Source organism: Leucoraja erinacea, chromosome 28, assembly GCF_028641065.1.
Source record: "Leucoraja erinacea ecotype New England chromosome 28, Leri_hhj_1, whole genome shotgun sequence".
Taxonomy (NCBI): domain Eukaryota; kingdom Metazoa; phylum Chordata; class Chondrichthyes; order Rajiformes; family Rajidae; genus Leucoraja; species Leucoraja erinaceus.
Window position 1 is genome coordinate 17,160,787 of NC_073404.1, and position 22,930 is coordinate 17,183,716.

At 45.1% G+C, this 22,930-nt stretch overlaps 1 protein-coding gene and 1 long non-coding RNA gene across 4 annotated transcripts; one reads left to right on the top strand and one right to left on the bottom strand.

The window, feature by feature from the left end:
- The first annotated feature begins 96 nt into the window (after positions 1-96).
- LOC129710711 (cytochrome P450 2D3-like) lies at positions 97-21,322 on the top strand. 3 transcript variants are annotated; one of them, XM_055657892.1, is made up of 9 exons: positions 97-511; positions 2,719-2,887; positions 14,194-14,346; positions 14,512-14,672; positions 17,384-17,557; positions 18,245-18,386; positions 19,121-19,308; positions 19,431-19,572; positions 19,971-21,322. In XM_055657892.1, exons 1-9 carry the CDS (start codon positions 302-304, stop codon positions 20,150-20,152), a joined length of 1,521 nt encoding a protein of 506 aa, XP_055513867.1. In that variant the 5' UTR covers positions 97-301; the 3' UTR covers positions 20,153-21,322. The 3 variants fall into 3 exon arrangements, with proteins under 3 accessions (XP_055513867.1, XP_055513868.1, XP_055513866.1); XM_055657893.1 differs by lacking the exons at positions 97-511; positions 2,719-2,887 and adding exons at positions 7,481-7,630; positions 12,524-12,692; XM_055657891.1 differs by lacking the exons at positions 97-511; positions 2,719-2,887 and adding exons at positions 9,078-9,482; positions 12,524-12,692.
- On the bottom strand, positions 1,867-2,510 carry LOC129710713 (uncharacterized). The gene is made up of 2 exons (XR_008725712.1): positions 2,173-2,510; positions 1,867-2,027 (listed from the first exon to the last, which is right to left on the bottom strand). It is a non-coding gene; the product is annotated as an uncharacterized LOC129710713 (long non-coding RNA).
- Positions 21,323-22,930: the final 1,608 nt, after the last annotated feature.

The window sequence follows — 22,930 nt, forward strand, 5'->3', positions numbered from 1 at the left end:
TTTCATGTAACGAACTCGGATATAAAGTGTTTGGTTCAAGACGTGGGGTTACCGGACCTGGGTCAGGCTCGCCCCGCCCACTGGAGCAGAGACCACGGGCTGTGAAGGGAAGGAGCAGGTTGTGTTTGATCTGATATCTGCTCCAACACCCACCGCACACAACAGCCACATCTGGACGTCAATGTGCAATGTCTGCGTGAGAGAGAAGGGGTCAGTGGGGGCGTCTCCCAGTGAAGTTTCCTGGCATCCCCTCGCCTCTCTCCGCTCACAGTGAGTTTGCCGCTCGTTATCTCCGGTGAACATGGAGTTCTCGGCTCTCCCCGGGGTCGTGCTCAGGGTGTTTGGCGGGTTCCCGGCGCTGGCCGTGTTCTGCACCGTCTTTGCCCTGGCCTTTGACTTGATGAAGAGGTGGAAGAAGTGTGGCAACTACCCTCCCGGGCCCCGGGCTCTGCCTTTCCTCGGCAACCTTCTACAAGTGAATCTGCACACCCCGCACCTGTCATTCACAAAGGTAAAGACAGCGAGTGGAGAGAGAGAGAGAGGGAGAGAAGTTTCTTTCATTGTCAATTGTACCGAGGTTCAGTGAAAATGTTTTGTTGCATGCTAACCAGTCAGCGGAAAGACCACACATGATTACAAACGATCTATCCACCGTGTACACATACATACATAATAACGGAAATAACGTTTAGTGCAAGTTCAGTAAGAGGGCCGGCCTTAGGAGGTGCGGGGCCCAATTGGGAACAATTTTAGTGAGCCAGGTTCCCAGCCAAGGTCTGTAGAATTATATAAATAAAGTCTATAATATTATATATTTTTGGTAGAATGGAAAGTAATCAAAATGTGCGCTTAAAAGTACATGCGAGTTAATGGACCAAACATATCTAAGCTACATTTTAATATAAAATTGCATACATGTAAGCCTACAAGTAGCAAACTAAATGTGTAGATCGCCTCTGAAAAGTACCAAGTTACAATACCACTTGTTTTAGTGACTGAAATGAAAAAAAAAAGTAATTTAATTAACTAGATACTGGAAAACCAATAACCATTGGTGAAAAAACCAGTCCAGGCATAAAATTTTGGGCTTCAGCCCCATCCTACCCTTTGGGCTTCTACCCCATCCTAACTTAGTTGTGTGTGTGTTAGTTGGCTGCGCATTATGTGTGTGTGTGTGTGTGTGTGTGTGTGGGGGATGGAAGGAGAGAAGGGAGGGAGAGAAGGGGGGAAGGAAAAAGAGAGAGGAGTGAGGGAGGGAAGGAGAGGAGGGAAGAAGTGATGGGAGGGAGGGAAGGAGAGAAGGGAGGGAGAGGGCCCCAAACCCGGCCCTCCCCGTATTGTTCACTGCATCTTTCCGGGGAGAGAGAGGGGTGGAGTCGAGGCTGTGTGAGTGAAGCACGGCGACTGGAGGGGCAGGAGAACTGCCCCGGGACCATGAGGGAACAACCCATCTCCCCCTTTCTCCATTCTCCCTCACACCCCTCCCCGTCTTCCTCTTTCCACCCCTCTCTCCCCCCTCTGCCTGGGATAGATCTACCCAAGCCAAGAGTAGATTACCCTTAGGCGCGGGGCCCAATTGTGAGCAATTGGTCTAATTGGCTTAAGGCCTGCCCTGTCCAGTAAAGTCTGATCAAAGATGGTCCAATGGTCTCCAATGAGGCAGATAGCAGCTCAGGACTGCACTACAATGGTTCAGTTGCCTGATAATAGCTGGGAAGAAACTGTCCCTCAATCTGGAGGTGTGGGGTTTCACACCTGTATTGGCAATTTCTTCCTTTTCCAATGTCCAACTTTCAGATGCCATTACTGCACAGGTAGGTAAGAGTGATCTTATGCAGATTAAAAGGACAGATCTTCCAGTCGTGATTTCCAGTTGAACTGATTCTTTATTGAAGTAGCTCTACAAGCAAAGAGATGAACATACCAGGTCCTCCTTATTCTCATCCAAGTTGTAGCTTTCTGTTTTATCACTCTGGTGGGAACTGTGTTCTCTCCAGCTTCTGTGCCTGGTCTGATCTGGTCGCTCCCTGTCCAATATGATATATGTAACGTCTTTCTATGCATCAAACGCCCGCCCCCAAGTGTTCAAAATAATACTGATAGAAATATCTGGGCAAAATAATATAATATGCCAACAGTAGCTAACATGAACATAAATGGCTCATACAATACCTTTTGTCAGATGGGAGACGGGAGAAGAGGGAGTGGCCAGGGTCGACTGGTCCTTGATTATGCTGCTGGCGTTGCCTAGGTTTAAATGGAGTGGGGATCAGTTTGTGTGATGGTCTGGCCTGCGTCCACAATTCTCTGCAATTGCATGCAGTCTTGAACGGAGCTGTTCCAAAACAATGAATTGATGCACACCGATAAAATGCTTTCCACGCAACATCCGTAGAAAGACATCGGCGGGTGACGTTTCAGGTTAGGACCCTTCTTCAGACTGATGGTAGTAGTCGGCAGATAGCTGGGAAAGAAAGTTGGGCAGGGTAAAGTTCGACAAGTGATAGGAGGACGGGGGATGTTGGCAGATGAGTGGAGTCAATAACAAATGAGACATGAAAAAGAAACAAAAGGGTGTCAGATAGGAGACAATAGATGTCAAGTCTGTGGAATAAACCAGTGCAGCGTCTCGTGAGAACTTAGCCACTGTTGCATTTGGCCTCCGTGCGTGAGTTACAATGAAAGCCTCATGCTTTCTCCCATCTCCTCCACTTTAAGCTGCGTAAGAAGTACGGCGATGTGATGAGCTTAGACTTTGGGTGGACAAACGTGGTGGTGTTGAGCGGCTACAAGGCCCTGAAAGAGGCGCTGGTGAAGAAATCAGAAGATTTTGCGGGTCGACCAGACCTCCCAATATACGAAAAGATCTTTAAGCAGATTGGTGAAGGTGAGTGTGAAGTGGGCACCAGAGACAGTGCTGGGCACCAGGCTCAAGGCAACCAGGAATTGTCAGATTCAACTGTTGGCGTGGCTGTAATGACGTGGCTTTTTTAGGTAGACATCTGGTGTGACACATTTGATTAAATCTTTTTAGAGGTAATAAAATAGCAAATAAATGGTAAGAAAGGCAGTGTAGCTTTTGTTACGTGGAACAATTAGGGGCCGGTATGTAGCAACCATTAAGCTTAAGTCAGTATATTATAGCCATATCTAATATTTTTAGTTTATACGTCTGTACTTTTGTAGGTGGGATTTCATATGTAGAAGGGTGTGTCTACTTTGGATGAGACTAGCACAGACTTGAGTTTTAGTTTGTCTCGAGGGATGTGAAGGCTCATTTGTACCACGATCTCACGATCACACAAGACGCCACACTCTTATAAGCCACTCGTATGATTTATATACTATGAATGGAACAGCTACTGAGAACAGAAAGTTAGGAGTTATATCTTTGTTATGTATTACTTCAATAAAAACGAATTAATCAAGAAGCAATGTCTGAAGGATTTGTTTTGCTATCATAAGAGTGCGGTGAGTGCGTAAACTATAGCTCCATCACATTCCCGACTAGTAATGGCTATCGAAGTTGGAATTTGAGAAGATATAGAAACTGCCATTAAATCGTTTCAAGGCACTTTTAATGCGATGACTGATGTCAGCACTGTTCGTATGATTTATCTTTGATTCTACATCTTAACTGGTTCTTTCTTTGCATCTTAGATGAAACACACCCCCAACACAAGTTTTCAGGAGTCCAAGCTGATAGGGACATTATTTAGCCTTTTTGCTGCAGGTACAGAGACCACCTCCACCACCCTAAACTGGCAAAAATCTTAGGGCTGCAGTCTCTTCCCTCCTCTTCCCGCTCAGTCCACTTCCGGAACAATTTTCTGATTGATGAAGAGGTGGAGGAGGTGTGGCAACTGCCCTCCTGTAGCAATGTTACAAAATTTTGAGATTTTAAAAATCAAGTCTGCAATTTATCCCATCAGATGAAGCATAAAAAGATGTTTAATTTGACACCTAATTCACTTTCATATCTCAAGTATTTAAAAAGTTATGGCCATTTTCATACTCGGAAATTAGCATCTTGTTCCCTATTGATTTTCGATGGACATAACAAAAAAGCTGTGATTGTGGACAGTCAAAAGCCCATAACTTTCTTAAAAATTAAGAGAACTGAATGAAATTTTCAGTTATCATAGATTGAAGCATTCTGAAACAAATATAAATCAATCTTACTTGGGTGACCTGAAATTAAAGCATATAATTAGTTAGTTACCCAATTGGAGCTAATTTCAAACTTCAATTACTAGATCTAAACATCTATCTATTTCTTAATAAATGATTAACATTTTTAAATAGCCGAAGTGTCCAAATAATATTCACAAATAATTCACAATAAAACATGATTTTTAAATCTCGTTTACATTAATTTATAGGCCAAATGGAAGGAATTTAGTGTTCAATTGCTGTAAATTAAAGTCCATTTAAATCAGCTTTCTAGTGGGTTCCTGTGAACGCGCTGGTTTAGAACGTTCACATTGCGCTAGATTTGTGCACTCAAATGCCCAGAAAAATACTGCGGGATATAATGGGCCCAAAATTAGCTACTCGCAACATTAAACTTTGTATAAAGGGATCTTAAGAAGCCCTTTTTAATGTAAAAACAAACAACCTACCTTCTGTTGTCTGCTGTATGAGACCCTGCCGGTTGCCGGTGGTCACAGGTTTAGAGGTTAATTTTTAAACTACTACAACAATTATATAAATCCTTTAAAACTAATAATAGCTAAAGCGACGGAATATTCCAGCGATTTTCCGTTAATAATTAACTAGGCTGAACATCCTCGATTGGAACAGCCTAGGGAAAATCGCGTTTTAAACCCGCCCCCTCTAAACGGCGCCAAAATCGCGCACACGGGCTGGGACAGATTTTCAGCGACGCTTCAGGTAGGCTTTGCAACATACCTACCTCCTGGGCCCCGGGCTCTGTCAAGTCAAGTCAAGTCAAGTCAAGTTTATTCGTCACAGACACATACGAGATGAGCAGTGAAATAAAAAGTGGCAATGCTCGCGGACTTTGTGCAAAAAAACAAACAAACAAACAACCAAACAAACTACGAACAGAATGGAACCGAATCACATAATCTTTTACACATTACACAAACAAACTTAAAGCACAAGGCATTGGGGGTTCAGTATTGATGTGGATAGAGAACTGGCTGGCAAACAGGAAACAAAGAGTAGGAGTAAACGGGTCCTTTTCACAATGGCAGGCAGTGACTAGTGGGGTACCGCAAGGCTCAGTGCTGGGACCCCAGCTATTTACAATATATATTAATGATCTGGATGAGGGAATTGAAGGCAATATCTCCAAGTTTGCGGATGACACTAAGCTGGGGGGCAGTGTTAGCTGTGAGGAGGATGCTAGGAGACTGCAAGGTGACTTGGATAGGCTGGGTGAGTGGGCAAATGTTTGGCAGATGCAGTATAATGTGGATAAATGTGAGGTTATCCATTTTGGTGGCAAAAACGGGAAAGCAGACTATTATCTAAATGGTGGCCGATTGGGAAAGGGGGAGATGCAGCGAGACCTGGGTGTCATGGTACACCAGTCATTGAAGGTAGGCATGCAGGTGCAGCAGGCAGTAAAGAAAGCGAATGGTATGTTAGCTTTCATTGCAAAAGGATTTGAGTATAGGAGCAGGGAGGTTCTACTGCAGTTGTACAGGGTCTTGGTGAGACCACACCTGGAGTATTGTGTACAGTTTTGGTCTCCAAATCTGAGGAAGGACATTATTGCCATAGAGGGAGTGCAGAGACGGTTCACCAGACTGATTCCTGGGATGTCAGGACTGTCTTATGAAGAAAGACTGGATAGACTTGGTTTTATACTCTCTAGAATTTAGAAGATTGAGAGGGGATCTTATAGAAACTTACAAAATTCTTAAGGGGTTGGACAGGCTAGATGCAGGAAGATTGTTCCCGATTAGGGAAGTCCAGGACAAGGGGTCACAGCTTAAGGATAAGGGGGAAATCCTTTAAAACCGAGATGAGAAGAACTTTTTTCACACAGAGAGGGTGAATCTCTGGAACTCTCTGCCACAGAGGGTAGTTGAGGCCAGTTCATTGGCTATATTTAATAGGGAGTTAGATGTGGCCCTTGTGGCTAAGGGGATCAGGGGGTATGGAGAGAAGGCAGGTACAGGATACTGAGTTGGATGATCAGCCATGATCATATTGAATGGCGGTGCAGGCTCGAAGGCCCGAATGGCCTACTCCTGCACCTAATTTCTATGTTTCTATGTTTCTAAATATTGTGGGCGGAAGGAAAAAGGGGGGAAAAAACCAAAACAGCAATTAAAAAAAAAAAAAAAAGCAGTAGAATGGTACAGTAAAGTTAGTCCCTGGTGAGATAGGAGTTTATGGCCTCTGGGAAGAAACTCCGTCTCAACTTCTCCGTTCTCACAGCATGGCAACGGAGGCGTTTGCTTTTCCTCGGCAACCTCCTGCAAGTGGATCTGCACAATCCGCACCTGCCATTTGCAAAGGAAAACTATGGGCGCTGTCTGTACAGAGTTTGTTTATCTCCCCGTGACCTGCGTGGGTTTTCTGTGAGATCTTCGGGTTCCTCCCACATTCCAAAGACGTACTAGTTTGTAGGTTAATTGGCTTGATAAATGTAAAAATTGTCCAGTATAAATTTGTCCAACTTCCAGTATAGTGCCTGGTGGACTCTTTGGAAGGTACAAGGAACAGGAAGTGAGACCGTGGGAAGGAAGTGGCCATGCACCGAGGACCACCTTTAAACCTTGGTCTCCCTCTGCTTCTGTCCAATGGCCTTGACACCAATGGTTCAATTGCCTGATAATAGCTGGGAGGAAACTGTCCCTGAATCTGGATGTGTGAGGTTTCACACATATATACCTCTTGTCTGATGGGAGAGGGGAGAAGAGGGAGTGGCCTGGGTGCGACTGGTCCTTGATTATGCTGCTGGCCTTGCCTCGGATTAAATTGAGCCAATGGAGGGAGGATCGGTTTGTGTGATGGTCTGGGCTGCGTCCACAATTCTCTGCAATTGCTTGCGGTTTTGGATGGAGCTGTTCCAGAACCATGAATTGATGCACCCCGATAAAATGCTTTCTACGCAGCATCTGTAGAAGACATCGGCGGGTAACGTTTCAGGTCAGGAGCCTTCTTCAGAATGATTGTAGTAGTCAGCAGATAGCTAGGAAAGAGAGTTGGGCAGGGTAAAGCTTGACAAGTGATAGGGGGATACAGGTGAGGGGGGTGGGTGGGGGATGTTGGCAGATGAGTGGAGTCAATAACAAAGCGGGATATGAAAAAGAAACAAAAGGGTGTCAGATAGGAGACAATATGAGTAAAGTCTGTGGAATAAACCAGTGCAGTGTCTGGAGAGAAAATAGCGACTGTTCTGTCTTTGTTCAATGTTGCATTTGGCCTCCATGAGTAAAGTTACAATGACATCCTCATGCTTTCTCCCTTCTCCACTTTAAGCTGCGGAGGAAGTACGGCGATGTGATGAGCTCGGACTTTGGGAGGACAAACGTGGTGGTGTTGAGCGGCTACAAGGCCCTGAAAGAGGCGCTGGTGAAGAAATCGGAAAATGTTGCGGTCCGACCAGATCTCCCAGTACACGTAAAGCTCTTTCAGCAGATTGGAGAAGGTGAGTGTGAAGTGGGCTGCAGAGGCAGTGCTGGGCACCAGGTTCAGAGCGACCAGGAATTGTCATATTCGACTGTTGGCGTGGCTGTAATGACGTGGCTTTCTCAAAAACGACCTACTTAAAGGGAGGAATAGTGGGGACATGTCAGATTGGTGCTGCACCACCAACTCGGACATCTCCATTATGGTAAGAGTATACAGCACCACTTTCAGGTACCTGTGCCCCCTTGGCCTGACCCACTCCTCCACGTTTCCATCTTCACCTAACCTATGGCTGTCTCCAGAATCGACCTCACACCAGCGATCCATCCTGTTGGCATGCTTAACCCTGACCTTTGACCCAACCCCTGCACCCATCGTGGGAGCCCATGAGAACCCGTGTGCTCCCTGCCCTCATCTTTGGAGATCCAGACCACATTTAGTTTATTTGTATGCATTCTGCAACGCTGCCTTGCACTGTGGAAATTCCCCGGAGTTACGTGCCTTGACGGCCACCAACCAGTTTCCAGGCAACAGATCTTTTGTTCAGACTTTCTTTCAATATGTTCACAAAACCTCCCACATTAACTTGTACAACTCGAGCGAACAAGTAACAGAAACTTTACAAGCCATTTATGAGAAAATTGATCAAATCATTTCAGCAAATTGTGCAGTTTGACCAATCATTCTCAATGTCACGTTTAAGAAGGAATTGCAGATGCTGGAAAATCGAAGGTAGACAAAAATGCTGGAGAAACTCCATTCTCAATGGCATGTTAATTTGCACGTCCTGATATACAGCCGTGTGTTAACCTAATGGCACGGGTTGTTGTAAATTTGTTTTTAAAAAGTAAAATAAAGAATGTACAACTGTCGTGCAACTGATGATCTGCTCCGATGGCATCTCCAGTCAGAATTAATCTCATTTCAAACAGGAAAGCCCACGTTTAATTTGGATACATCTGCTCTAAAATAAACATTGTGGCCACAATCAACACCACAGTGACCAAGAGCATTGCTCTCTCAATGCTAACGAGTAACCACACATGTTACAGCTTGTTTATTGCTGCGGTAATTTGAAGGATAGTCATTTTGCAGGTACGGGCATGCAACAACTTTGAATTGAATTTTCAACTGGAAATACGCCCTGATTGGGAGAATGTGAATGCACCGGCAACAGGTTGAGCAACACACTTTCATGTAACGAACTGGGATATAAAGTACACAAAAATGTTGGAGAAACTCAGCGGGTGCAGCAGCATCTATGGAGCGAAGGAAATAGGCGACGTTTCGGGCCGAAACCCTTCTTCAGACTGAAACGTGGCCATTTCCTTCGCTCCATAGATGCTGCTGCACCCGCTGAGTTTCTCCAGCATGTTTGTGTACCTTCGATCTTCCAGCATCTGCAGTTCCTTCTTGAACACTCGGATATAAAGTGTTTGGTTCAAGACGTGGTCAGACCCGCCCACGGGACCAGAGAAGCCACGGGCTGTGAAGGGAAGGAGCATCATATCTGCTCCAACACCCAGCCGCGTGTGGACGTAAATGTGCAATGTCTGAGCGTGAGAGCAAAGGCGTTAGTGGGGGCGTCTCCCAGTGAAGTTTCCTGGCATCCCCTCGCTCCCCGCTAACAGTGAGTTCGCCGCTCGTTATCTCCGGTGAACATGGAGTTCTCGGCTCTCCCCGGGGTCGTGCTCAGGGTGTTTGGCGGGTTCCCGGCGCTGGCCGTGTTCTGCACCGTCTTTGCCCTGGCCTTTGACTTGATGAAGAGGTGGAAGAAGTGTAGCAACTACCCTCCCGGGCCCCGGGCTCTGCCTTTCCTCGGCAACCTTCTACAAGTGGATCTGCACAACCCGCATCTGTCATTCGTAAAGGTAAACACAGCGAGTGGAGAGAGAGAGGGAGAGAGAACGTGGGAAGGAAGCGGCCGCGCACCCGGGACCACCTTTAACCCTTGGTCTCTTTCTGCTACTGTCCAATGATCTTGACACCATTTGCCAAAGTGAGGCCGCACCCAATCTGCAGCCTCGTGAAATTCTCTAACTTTAGGTAACTCAGCAGATCAGGCAGTATCTCTGGAGGAGTTTAAGTTTAGTTTATTGTCAATTGTACCGAGGTACAGTGAAAAACTTTTGTTGCATGCTATCCTTTTGTGCCTGGTTTGATCTGGTCACTCCCTGTCCAATATGATATAGGGAACGCCCTTCTATGCATCAAATGCCCGCCCCTAAGTGTTCAAATAATACTGATAGAAATATCTAGACAAAGTAATATAATATGTCAACAGTAGCTATCTTAAACGTAAATACGTATATAATGAAATAATTACCGATAAACATGAAAAGGAGCTATAAAAGCCTTACATATTATCAAAAACAAAGGTCTGTACTGCGTGTTGGCATTTAATATTTTTTAGTGATTCTTCGATGTTCTTCTATGGCTTCTTGGAGCAGACATATCTTTGTTATCATCTTCCCGTCTCAGATATGAAACAGTACCCGTAGCCACTTTCACTTGCATCTGAAAAGTGGCGCAGCTGTGCTGCCCCCGGCCCCCGGAGATTCGGAGGTTTACCGCGGGTCTGGCAGACAGTAATATCGGGAGCCCGCGGGTCCCTGGTGGGAGACCGTTTTTCGAGGCTTCTGCAACGGCGACTTCTCCTGCCCGAGTCGTGGGGTCGAGGAGTGCCTGGAGCGGGGCCTTACATCATCGCCCGGCGCGGCTTCAACGGCTGCGGGACTTTGCTAGAGCCCGCGAGGGGCTTTGACTCTGACATCGGGAGAGGAATGGGGAGTGCAGGGGGGAGATAAGTTGTTTTGCCTTCCATCACAGCGAGGAGGAGATGCGCTGTGATGGATATCTGTGTAAATAGGGTGATTTCACCAAAGGTCAAATGAGCGTAGATCCCCCCTCACGTGACCGAAAATTTTAACTGGAGGACATCTCTCAGTTTGGTACATGTTAGTGAATGGGGAAACACGCACTTTCCCACCCGTTAAAAACATGGAAAACGGCCGATTTTTGAGCTGAAATTTTCTGTGCTAGTCGGGGTGACCGTGAAGCACAGCGACCTAAATCTTCAGGCAAAAAAAAAGATAGAAAGTGAGGTAATTACAAGAGGGAACTGAAGGTAGAAAGCGGCGGAAGTGAACAGCTGACATTTGCCGTGGTGATTTTAAGATCCAAAATATCGGCAATTATCGCGTTTACTCGCTGAATTTCATCAAAAGTAAGGCATTATTAACTTACTTTTGATGAAATTCAGCGAGCAAACGCGATTACTCCCGAAGACGAAACGCTAACTAACTAAAAGGGTGGGACGCCTAAAAGCAAGCTAACCGAAAGGGCAGGACACCTAAAAGCAAACTCACCGAAAGGCCGCTCTGCTAAAACGCCAACTCACTGAAAGGCTATGTCGCCTACAAGTCAACTCACCGAATGGCAGCTCTGCCGAAAATTCCAATAACGGACATGACGACACCGGGGGCCCGTGACTTGTCAGCGATTGATCCAGACCCCCGTGGCATCTCTGGAGAGAAGGGATGGGTGACGTTTTGGGTCAAGACCATTCTTCAGATCTGAAGACTGAGTCTGAAGGGTCTTGACCCAAAACGCCACCCATTCCTGTCCCACTAAGTCACACCAGTATTTTGTGTCTATCTTTGGAAATAATCCCACCACTTAATTAACCAGGTTCCTGAATGTAAGAACTATTTATACATGTAACATTTTTGTTTTCAAAGTTTGGGCTCCGATATACCAACCAATCCCAAAGATGCCATGACATTCTGCTGTTTGGGAAACTGGGACCCAGAAGTTGAAGCAGTTAATGGAATGAAATCACCAAGGTCAGCTGCATTCTTGTAGGTTATAACAGGCTGTATCAAAGTTCCCAGGCCTTCACAAGCTCCAGTTTCACTCATGGAGACGAGTTCTCACTTAAATGGCAATTTCTTCCAAAGTCCAACTTTCTGCTGCCATTAATACTACACAGGTAGGTAGGTAGGAGTGATCTCAACCAGATTAAAAGACCATATCTTCCTGGTGTTATTTAATTGATTCTTTATTGAAGTAGTTGTACAAACAAAGAGATGAACATACCAGGTCCTCCTTATTCTCATCCAAGTTGTAGCTTTCTGTTCTCTTGCTCTGGTGAGAACTATGTTCTCTCCATCTTCTGTGCCTGGTCTGATCTGGTCGCTCCCTGTCCAATATAATATATGTAACGTCCTTCTATGTATCAAATGCCCGACCCCAAGTGTTCAAAATAATACTGCTAGAAATATCGAGACAAAATAATATAATATGCCAATAGTAGCTAACATAAACATAAATGGCTCCTATAATACCTCTTGCCAGATGGGAGACGGGAGAAGAGGGAGTGGCCAGGATGTGACTGGTCCTTGATTATGCTGCTGGCGTTGCCTAGGTGTAAATGGAGTCAATGGAGGGAGGATCGGTTTGTGTGATGGTGGGGACTGCGTCCACAATTCTCTGCAATTGCTTGCGGTCTTGGATGGAGCTGTTCCAAAACCATGAATTAGTGCACCCTAATAAAATGCTTTCTATGCAGCATCTGTAGAAGACATCGGCAGGTGACTTTTCAGGTTGGGACCCTTCTTCAGACTGATGGTAGTAGACGGCAGATAGCTGGGAAAGAGAGTTGGGCAGGGTAAAGTGATAGGTGGACGGGGGATGTTGGCAGATGAGTGGAGTCAATAACAAAGTGAGACATGAAAAATAAACAAAAGGGTGTCAGATAGGAGACAATAGGAGTAAAGTCTGTGGAATAAACCAGTGCAGCGTCAGGTGAGAAATTAGCGACTGTTCTGTCTTTGTTCAATGTTGCATTTGGCCTCCATGAGTAAAGTTTCAATGACAGCCTCATGCTTTCTCCCATCTCCTCCACTTTAAGCTGCGGAAGACGTACGGCGATGTGATGAGCTTAGATTTTGGGTGGACAAATGTGGTGGTGTTGAGCGGCTACAAGGCCCTGAAAGAGGCGCTGGTGAAGAAATCAGAAGATTTTGCGGATCGACCAGACCTCCCAATATACGAAAAGATCTTTAAGCAGATTGGAGAAGGTGAGTGTGAAGTGGGCACCAGGTCTCCGAGCGAGCAGGAATTGTCAGATTCAACTGTTGGCATGGCTGTAATGACGTGCCTTTTTTAGGTAAAGATGTGGTGTGACACACTTGATTGATTCTTTTTAGAGGTAATAAATGGATAGAAAGGCAGTGTAGCTTTTGTTTCATGCATAGACTTTGGTCAGATCTTTTCAAGTCCCCATGTGGGAAACTGGCCAAAGAGATTAGAGCCATTGGGAACCAAACCAAATGGGCAAATTGGATGAAAATTGGCTTGGTATATGGAAGCAGAGGGTGGTGGTGGAGGGTTATTTCTGTTCCTTGGCTTATCCCTGCTGCATTGCTTCAATTAATGCATCACATTTGCTCTCATCAAGTCACATGGCACCTCATGATTGGCCTTAAAGATTTAAACATTTTTGTCACGGGCCCAGCAGTTTAGAGCAGCCTTGAATATATCTCAGATCCAAAAGATTTTTCCACCTTTAAACCTACTAAAATATATATATTCACTGTGTGTGTATATACACACACACACACACACACACATATATATATAATTACACACATAACGAATAAACAAAAGATACGAGTGCAATAATAACTAGTGCAAGACTGTCCTCATCACTATCAACACCATTTTTTAATCAAATGTATTAATTTTAGGATCATTATATCTAGATCATTAATCTATATAACAAGCAGCAGAGTCTCTGTACAGTCCCTGTGGTACACCACAGCTTCCAATCACATAAACTACTACATTTACCCACTTCTGTGTCCAAATACAAAACCAATTTTGATTCAATTTGATTCAATTTTGATTCAATTTGTCTATTTGGTTTGTGATCTATTGGCTGTAATCTATTTGGCGAGTTTTTTACGTGAGAACTTGACAGTTCTTAAACTAAATTCCATGCAAACTGCATAAGCCTGCGTGCGTGTGTGCGTCCCCCATCCAGAATGTGGCCATGATTGAATGACAGAGTGGACTTGATGGGCCAAATGGCCTAATTCTGCTCCTATGACATACACATGAACAAATCCCCTTTTGCCGTCTCTTGAAGTGCGGGTGAGGGCTTCTACTCCTGTCATTAGTTACAGCAATTCAATGAAATGAAGAAATGGAACTGCCAATGCACAGCCTTTGGGACCCAGCAGGTTGATCAGTGCGACCTTCCTGTCCACATGTTCCCAGGTCTTTATGTCACTGAAAATCCTATAGATTGCTTAATCTTGTCTCATGGCGCAGAATTGTAACACAATTGTATACTATGAGAAAGCAGCATTTCAGGAACAGTGTGACTAACCCCCACCACAAGGAGGGCCTTGGTTATTCCTCCAATTTCCATTGGATCTAGTTTAAGGGCTGGCTGAAAACAAATATGAATGAAACAACATTCTCATGTTCTCAAGGGATGCTGCCTGACCCACTGAGTTGCTCCAGCATTTTGCGTCTGTCTATGAATGAAACAATATTCCTGCTACTTCCATCCAGGTATTCCGCTCGCAAAGTATGGTGACTGGTGGAAAGCGCAGAGAAGATTTGCACTTTTGACGCTGAAAAATTTTGGGCTCGGAAAGAAGTCTCTTGAATTGCGAATTGTGGAAGAAGCTGGATTTTTAAACCAAGCATTTGAAGGTGAACAAGGTGAGTCGATCCTGAGGAAGCCACTGCCTTATTTTCATTGTAGCACTGCTGCGGGCAATTTCATACTTCCCTACCGTCTGTTTCTCCACAATTTCTATTGTTTGTATGATCAATACTCGAGGGGAAAAAAATCTAACCATCCTTTTTCTCCCCTCATTCATTCAGGTGGCTCTATTGATCCTCACATCCATTTAACTTATGCAACTTCAAATATTATCTGTTCGATTATCTTTGGAGATCGTTTTGAGTATCATGACGAAACGTTCCATGAATTTTTGGGCATACTTGATGAAGGCTTTGCATTGCAAGGTGGATTTTGGGCCCAGGTAAGGTCGATTATTCATTTGGTGATGTACCACTCGTGGGCAATGTTGGGCGCTGCCCATAAATTCATGTCAAATGTACTCCTGCCGGTGGTAGTAGAGAGAAGAGAATTGAGTGAATATTACAAATGGGTAACTTGCAGCAGAACTGGACGGTTCTGATATAAACAGAGGAAGCAAGTTATGTGAAGTTGTTGAGATTGATATTGAGTCCAGAAGGTTGGAATGTGTCTGAATGGCAGTCGAGGCATTACACCTCAAGTTTACATTGGGCCCCATTATAACATTACAGGAGGCCACAGGCACACATGTTGGAGTGGGATCATAACCTTTACTTGAATTCTCTTTCTCTAACATCACGACCGACCGCTGCCTAATCTACTGAGCATCTCCTGAAGATTCCCTTCTTTGTGTTCTTTCTCTCCAGACTCTCATTAACATATTGTAATTTGAGGTTCACTGAACCTTAATTGGTACATGTGACAATAAACTAACCTTTGAATCTTTGACATGGGTTCATCAGCAGCGAATGAATCCATCACTGATTAGGTCAACTATTCCATAGCAGCCATAAGGCTGAGTACAGCTCCAGAGCCATCAAACACTACTCATACAACCATCCAATCATCCCCGGGATCATTCTCATAAACCTCCCTTGGACCCTCTCCAGCGCCAGCATATCCTTCTTCAAATATGGCGCCCAAAACAGCAGACAATATTCCAAATTAGGTCTGACCAGCGTCTTATCAAGATTTAGCATTACATCCATGCGTTTATATTCCAGACCTCTTGAAATGAATGCTAACATCACATTTGCCTTCCTTACCACAAACTCAACTTGTAAACTAACCTTATGGGAATCCTGCACTGGCACTGCTAAGTTCCTTTGCATCTCTAAATTATGAATCCACTTCCCATTTACAAATTATTCTATGCCTTTATTCCTTCTATCAAAGTGCATGACCAGTCATTCCATTTGGCATTTCTTTGTCAACTATCCCAACATGTCCAAGTCTTTCTGGAGATTCCCTGCTACCTCAACATGACTTGCCCCCCTACCCACCTTTGTTTCATCTGCAAACTTGGCCACAAAGTCATCAATTCCCTTTGGTTTCCAACCTGAAAAATCACCTTTGCGTGTTCTCCAGAGATGCTACCTGAACCAGCACAGTGTCTTTTTGGTAAACCAGCATCTACAGTTCCTTGAGTCTACCTCTCGTTTACTTACTTCCCAATTCTGATGCATGTTTTCTTCCCTAATATTATCAAGTAGTGATAATGGATCATATATTAGAAAATAGGACCTCAAAAACAGATTGCCAGCATTTCTGGAGAGAAATGTTCGCGATGTCTCTTGCGGAACCCCTCCTCATCCATTCATGGCACACCAGCGCATAACCTCGCCAATATCGTGTCTAATGGGATTTACTCCACAAATATTGGCATGTGACGCATGCCTTAATTGGGTATCTGAGTGAAGATCCACTCAGTCCTTCTCCTCTTGCTGCTCACTGTATAAGGCAATGAAAGGGGTGGATAAATGCACAACTGTGCCCTGAAGAGGCTGAGCTGGGGTGAGGTTGTTGGTGGTAACACGCAGTAGCAAATTATTCTGGAGCTGACTCCTATCTGGTTCAGCTCTCAAAGGATTACTCCACTACAAACTGCCAGGTTATCTTCCAAACTGGTGTCCTTCCAAAGAGAAGAGTGCAATGTCCAGCACACATGTGTTGCAGTAGACAATGCCCTGGACACGGAGTCTGCTCCAAGTGAAAGGAGATGGCAGAAGGAGATGATGCCGCCGGTCCTGTGTGATAGTTCTAGCAACTTCAACCCTCATTCCATGATCAATCGCTCCAGGAGAATACAAACCAAGTGATCTTCTGGAGTCCAAATAGTTAAGATGGTCAGAAATGCATTATATATTATGACAACCCTGTGACAGGTGATGATATTATGATATTGGGATCTATTCTGCTGAACTTCAACAAATCAATTAAACTTTTACCCTTGTAATAGGAGTGGGGAAATTGGTCATCTGAGTTATAGAGAGTGAAGGGGGGCTCTTTGACCCAGTGCTGATGCAGGATCTCAAGTTGTGTTTGATTCCAAAGGTGCATCAATTATCTCAATACCTGGTGACTCACTAACCTTCAGTCAGTAGCACCTCTGCCGGAGCGAGGGTCCCAGTCACTGGCGTTGGCAGCTACCAACGTAGGCTCTGTCATGGATCCTGCTTGGACCGGCCCTGCTGCCTGACAACCCGTCCACACATGGACATAGAGAATCTGAGTGAGGCTTCCCACATTGAGACATCACTGCTTGTCCAATGTACCGTCCACTCGATTCTCCCGGGTGTCCTGAATAGTTTTTATTAAACAGCCCTTTGGTACTGAACACTGTTCCCAACTTCCCACATTCAACATTCCCACCAGAGTGTGCAAACCGATTTGACCCATTATTACCACTTGGACAAGACAGTCAAAGGCAGTGACTCACCAGGACATTCCACAGCCTCCAGTGATGGCCAGGCAGAGAGGACATCACATGCCACTGCCTGGCACCCTAGCAGGCCTAACAATAATAAACCCACACCTACCGTCACATCCTCCCTCACTGTATGACAGTGACAACTAACTTTTCGTTCAATATTTTAAGAAAACTCAGAGGATTGAGAAGAATGTATTTAATTTCAAATCCTGTCTTTGTTTCAGCTGATAAATGCCTTGCCTTTTGTTCGACACCTCCCGGGCCCACAACAGAAAATATATGAAAACCAAAAGAAAGCCTCTCAGTTTATACAAGAAATAATCACAAGGCACAAAGATTCATGGGATCCAGATGATCCTAGGGACTTCATTGATGCTTTCTTTATACAAATGGAGAAGGTAGGTGATGATTACTGGGGTATTCCAGGCACAGTGCTTTATGTGGTCGTGTTTCCCATCCTTTCCCATGTTGTTGCCCCCTTGGGGAAGGGAAGGTAATTTCAGTGCCCTACACTTGCTGTTGTTTGCCTGTCCTGCCCTTGAATGTGAGGTCAGACGCAGTCTAACATGGGCCTAACATAATGTAGCAAACTATCACGACAGTTCTACTAAAAATCCTCTTGCTATGTCTTTACCTTCTGAATTACTTTGTCTATGTGCAGGTTCACTTTCGGAGATCATCCTGGACTTTCACAGAAACTAACCACGTTGACCATTGTATCTCTACTGGTCCAATTTCCCTGCATTTGCTCCATATTACATCAATTTCTCTCTGCTCTTGCCTGGTTATCTTCTCTGTCTGTACCCAGTCTTCACTAGTCCAGGTTCCGAGGACCTTCTTCAAGTCTTCTCTCAATTTTCCTCAAGATCTCAGCAGTGTAATCTTGTGGCTGATGCTCTTCAGGATTTTTTCCCAGGATTCTCTGGGTGTTCTCCCCAGAATTGGATGTTCATCTTCACTTGTCACCTCACCCGTGTGCTATACCGTTTCAAGGCACTTTTAACACAGGATGGCTGACTTCAGCACCGTTCCTGTGATCTATCTTTGATTCTACATCTTAACTGGTTCTCTTCTTTGCATCCTAGATGAAACACACTCCCAACACAAGTTTCCAGGAGCCCACGCTGATCGGGACATTATTGAGCCTTTTTGCTGCAGGTACAGAGACCACCTCCACCACCCTAAACTGGGCCTTGCTCTTCATGGTGCTCCATCCTGATATACAGTGTAAGTGTAACAATGTCTCTGCCACATTATCAGGGATACTCTTGTGTTGATGCAAGATATGGAGGAGGAGGAGTGAGAATGTTTTAAAAGAGGGAGAAGAAGGGTTTTAGAAAAGGTATCTGCAAGTAGTTTAGAGTTTAAAGATAACAGGCCCTTCAGTCCACTGAGTCACCACTGGCCATCGATCGCCCGTCCACACAAGTTCCATGTCAGCCCGCTTTCGCATCCTACACACTTGAGGCAATTTTACAGAAGCCAATCAAATGTGCACATCTTTGAAATGTGGAAGGAAACCGGAGCACCTGTAGAAAACCCACACAGTCACGGTGCGAAGGTACAAAGGTACAAGGACAGACAGCACCCACTTTTCAGGATCAAACCTGGTTCACTGGCTTTGTAAGGCAGCAGCTCTACCATTGCGTGACTGTGCGGACCTCTAGTATAGTAGTTAATTTTCAGCCTAAAACACTGATTATAATGATTCCATTATCAACACCAGGTCTTGAAAGCCGAAGTCCATGAAAACCCATTATTTAAATCTGCATTCCAATGACATTTGTGCGATCTTGAATTGGTTGATGCAGTTCTTATGTTAAGATTAGTCACTATATTACCAGAATTTCTTTTAACAGGAACACTTTTTGGGACATTTTGAGGGAGTGACAGATACAACGAAGACACCAGCACCTTTAGTGACCCAAAACTAAAAATGAGTTCTTGCTTTGTTCCTGCAGCCCAGGTCCATGAGGAGATTGACAGGGTCATTGGGAACGGGAGGAAGCCAAAGCTGGAAGACCGTGAGGAAATGCCATTCACTAATGCAGTTATCCACGAAACCCAACGCTTAGGAAATATTGTTCCAATTTCACTGCCTCATCAAACATACAGAGACACTGAGGTCATGGGTTACACCATTCCTAAGGTACAATCTAGAGCTAATCTTGAATGTTTGACTCGCTCTGTGCAGTAGTGGCACAGATGGACAACTCCCCATTGTCTGCAGGTCCTGTTGCTGACTAATTTGTCTCCTTAAATGACTTTTAGGGAACAATGATCTTTCCAAACATTACCTCAGTCTTGTATGATGAAGACATTTGGTTGACTCCACATCAGTTTAATCCGGGACACTTCCTGAATTCGGACAGGATGTTCATGAAGCCAGAAGCTTTCATCCCATTCTCTGCAGGTAATGTGGGATTTATCGATTCCTGAATGTATTAAAAGAGGTAGCTGTGATTATGGATATCTAACTCCATCTTCTGCATTGCATGAAGGGAGTTGGGGAACTTACTGCTGGATGTATAAAGTTCAGTTTATTAACATCTAAATGCAAGTCAAATGGTAAAATACTTAATGGTCAGCCCAGTGATGAAAGAGCACAATTTATGTTGACTTAAAATAAGCAGAATGAGTATTTGCTTAACATTGATAAAGGCTGGGAGTGTACTGAGAGATTAGGCAGAGTAGGTTAAGACAGGATGACATTGGGACTCTAGACCGTGGGGGAACTCATTTCTGTCCACTCAGTGTGGCCCTGCCAGTCCCTCTCTCGGTTCACTAACCACTCTTGCCCTCACCTCACAGGTCACCGTGTGTGTTTGGGGGAGCAGCTGGCAAAGACGGAGCTCTTCATCTTCTTCACGTCCTTGCTCCAACACTTCACCTTCTCTCTCCCGGAAAACAAGCCGCGACCCAACTACAGGGAAGCTAGATACCAAATTACCCTCTGTCCACCCTGCTATCAGCTGTGTGTTAAAACCAGATGAGATGAAATGAGAATATCCTGGTTATGTAATAATTGTAGTGTAAAATATCTTATTAAGTAAATGTTTAGCTTGACTTTTTTGGGTTCTGAATAAACTGAAGTTTTATAATTCTGTACCATATTAGAGGAACTATGGGGATCAGGAAGCTAGAGGCCTGCATACCAAGCTTTTATAATAGTGCTTCCTGTTATGCCCAAGGAAAAGACGATTAACTACAGTGGGAGAGGATGTTGTTTTCTGTGGACTTGGAAATTGGGTAAACAGAAACTTCCGTGGGTAACTGATAAACATCCTTAGTCAGAGAGTCAGAGTCAATTTAATTGTCATTTGGACCCCTAGAGGTCCAAACGAAATGCCGTTTCTGCAGCCATACATTACACACAAATAGACCCAGACACAACATAATTACATTTTACATAAACATCCATCACATAGCTGTGATGGAAGGCCAAAAAAAACTTATCTCTCCACTGCACTCTCCCCCCCCCCGATGTCAGAGTCAAAGTCAAAGCCCCCGGCTGGCGATGGCGATTGTCCCGCGGCCATTGAAGCCACGCCGGGTGGTGCGAGGTCGCACACCGGGTCTTGGTGTTGGAGCCCCCGGTGTGCGCTCGCAAAGTCCCGCGGCCGTTCCAGCCGCGCGGGGTGGTGTAGTGAGGCCCCGCTCCAGGAGCTCTTCAACCCCGCAACTCGGGCGGGAGAATTCGCCGTTGCAGGAGCCCCGAAAAGCGGTCTCTCTCCAGGGATCCGCGGGCTCCCGGCGCCGCTGTCCGCAAACCCGCAGCAGCAGCCTCCGACTCAGCAGCCTCCGACTCCGACTTACATTGTTTAAGAAGGTACTGCAGATGTTGGACCTGTTTCCTGTTATGAAGATGTTTTGTGACCAACCGTTTGTGATCAATATAACCACAGTATGACAAGTGTATTGTATTGTAACAAGTATGCTTTGAATGGGTTCAGCCTGATTGATTTGAGTATTGTGTTGAATGTCATTATTGCAACTCTGTATAAGCATGTGACCACGTTTCCAAAACACTATAAAATATGCCGTATGTCTTCATTCATTAGAGTGGTGGCTCAGGAGAATCAAGTGTCTGTTGCATACTTGACTCTGTATCCCTGCCCATCTCGCCGACTGATGATCAGTAAAGCTTGAGTTGGTTTACCTAACCCATTGTGAGTTGTTTGTTTAAGAAGTGAACCGTAACAGAAGTAGAGGGAAAACTAGGAGATCCACTCTTCTCAAACTTGCCTGTGATCAAATCAGTAATTGTTTCCTTTTTTTTTTAAAGTTTGTAAAATCTTATGGATGTATATTATTCGAAAACGTAGCTTTCAGAGGAACGGTCCTCCTGGTGCTCTGGGACAGGGCCCATTAGTTTTATGAATCCAAACCCTGGACCATCTGCAGACAATTGGGAGGAGACTCTCCACAGAGGATTCTCTATACATAGAAACAAAGAACTTTGGTTGCTGGTTTATTCCAAAATATCCAGGCCTTTCACTATTCGGTAAGTATCATTGATGTTCCCATCAACCTTCTAAACTCCAGCAAGTACAGGCCCAGTGCCGTCATACACTCATCATATGCTAACCCAGTCATCCCCGGGATCATTCATGTAGACTTCCTCAGGAACCTCTCCAACACCAACACATCCTTTCTCAGATATGGGCCCAAAACTGCTCACAATACTCCAAATGCGGTCTGACCAGCGCCTTATCTGTGTTGAGTGTTTGGCGGCACTGGGCTTGTACTCGCTGACATTTAGAAGGATGATGGGGGACCTCAATGATACTTACCAAATAGTGAAAGGCCTGGATGTTTCCATTAGTGGGAGAGTCTAAACCAGAGGGCATAGCCTCAAAACAAAAGGACAGATTCAGATTCAGATTCAGATTCAATTTTAATTGTCATTGTCAGTGTACAGTACAGAGACAACGAAATGCATTTAGCATCTCCCTTGAAGAGCGACATAGCAAACGATTTGAATAAAAAATAAATAATAAGTGTCCGGGGGGGGGTGATTGGCAGTCACCGAGGTACGTTGTTTAGTAGAGTGACAGCCGCCAGAAAGAAGCTGTTCCTCGACCTGCTGGTTCGGCAACGGAGAGACGTGTAGCGCCTCCCGGATGGTAGGAGGGTAAACAGTCCATGGTTGGGGTGAGAGCAGTCCTTGGCGATGCTGAGCGCCCTCCGCAGACAGCGCTTGCTTTGGACAGACTCAATGGAGGGGAGCGTGGAACCGGTGATGCGTTGGGCAATTTTCACCACCCTCTGCAGTGCCTTCCGGTCGGAGACAGAGCAGTTGCCATACCATACTGTGATGCAGTTGGTAAGGATGCTCTCGATGGTGCAGCGGTAGAAGTTCACCAGGATCTGAGGAGACAGATGGACCTTCTTCAGTCTCCTCAGGAAGAAGAGACGCTGATGAGCCTTCTTGATCAGAGTAGAGGTATTGTGGGTCCAAGAGAGGTCATCGGAGATGTTGACTCCCAGGAACCTGAAGCTAGAAACACGTTCCACCTCCGTCCCGTTAATGTGGATGGGGGTGTGCGTGCCGCCTCTGGACTTCCTGAAGTCTACAATGAGCTCCTTGGTCTTCTTGGAGTTAAGGGCCAGGTTGTTGTCAGCGCACCATGCTGCTAAGTGCTGGACCTCCTCCCTGTAGGCCAGCTCATCGTTGTTGCTGATGAGGCCAATCACCGTTGTATCATCTGCATACTTGATGATGGTGTTAGTACCATGTACAGGTGTGCAGTCATAGGTGAAGAGGGAGT

Excerpts from the sequence above, each read along its gene's own strand:
- LOC129710711 (XM_055657892.1), top strand. The coding sequence starts at position 302 with ATGGAGTTCTCGGCTCTCCCCGGGGTCGTGCTCAGGGTGTTTGGCGGG. Across the intron at positions 14,673-17,383 it reads AAGGTGGATTTTGGGCCCAG|CTGATAAATGCCTTGCCTTT; the intron begins GTAAGGTCGATT and ends TCTTTGTTTCAG. Across the intron at positions 18,387-19,120 it reads GCTCCATCCTGATATACAGT|CCCAGGTCCATGAGGAGATT; the intron begins GTAAGTGTAACA and ends TTGTTCCTGCAG.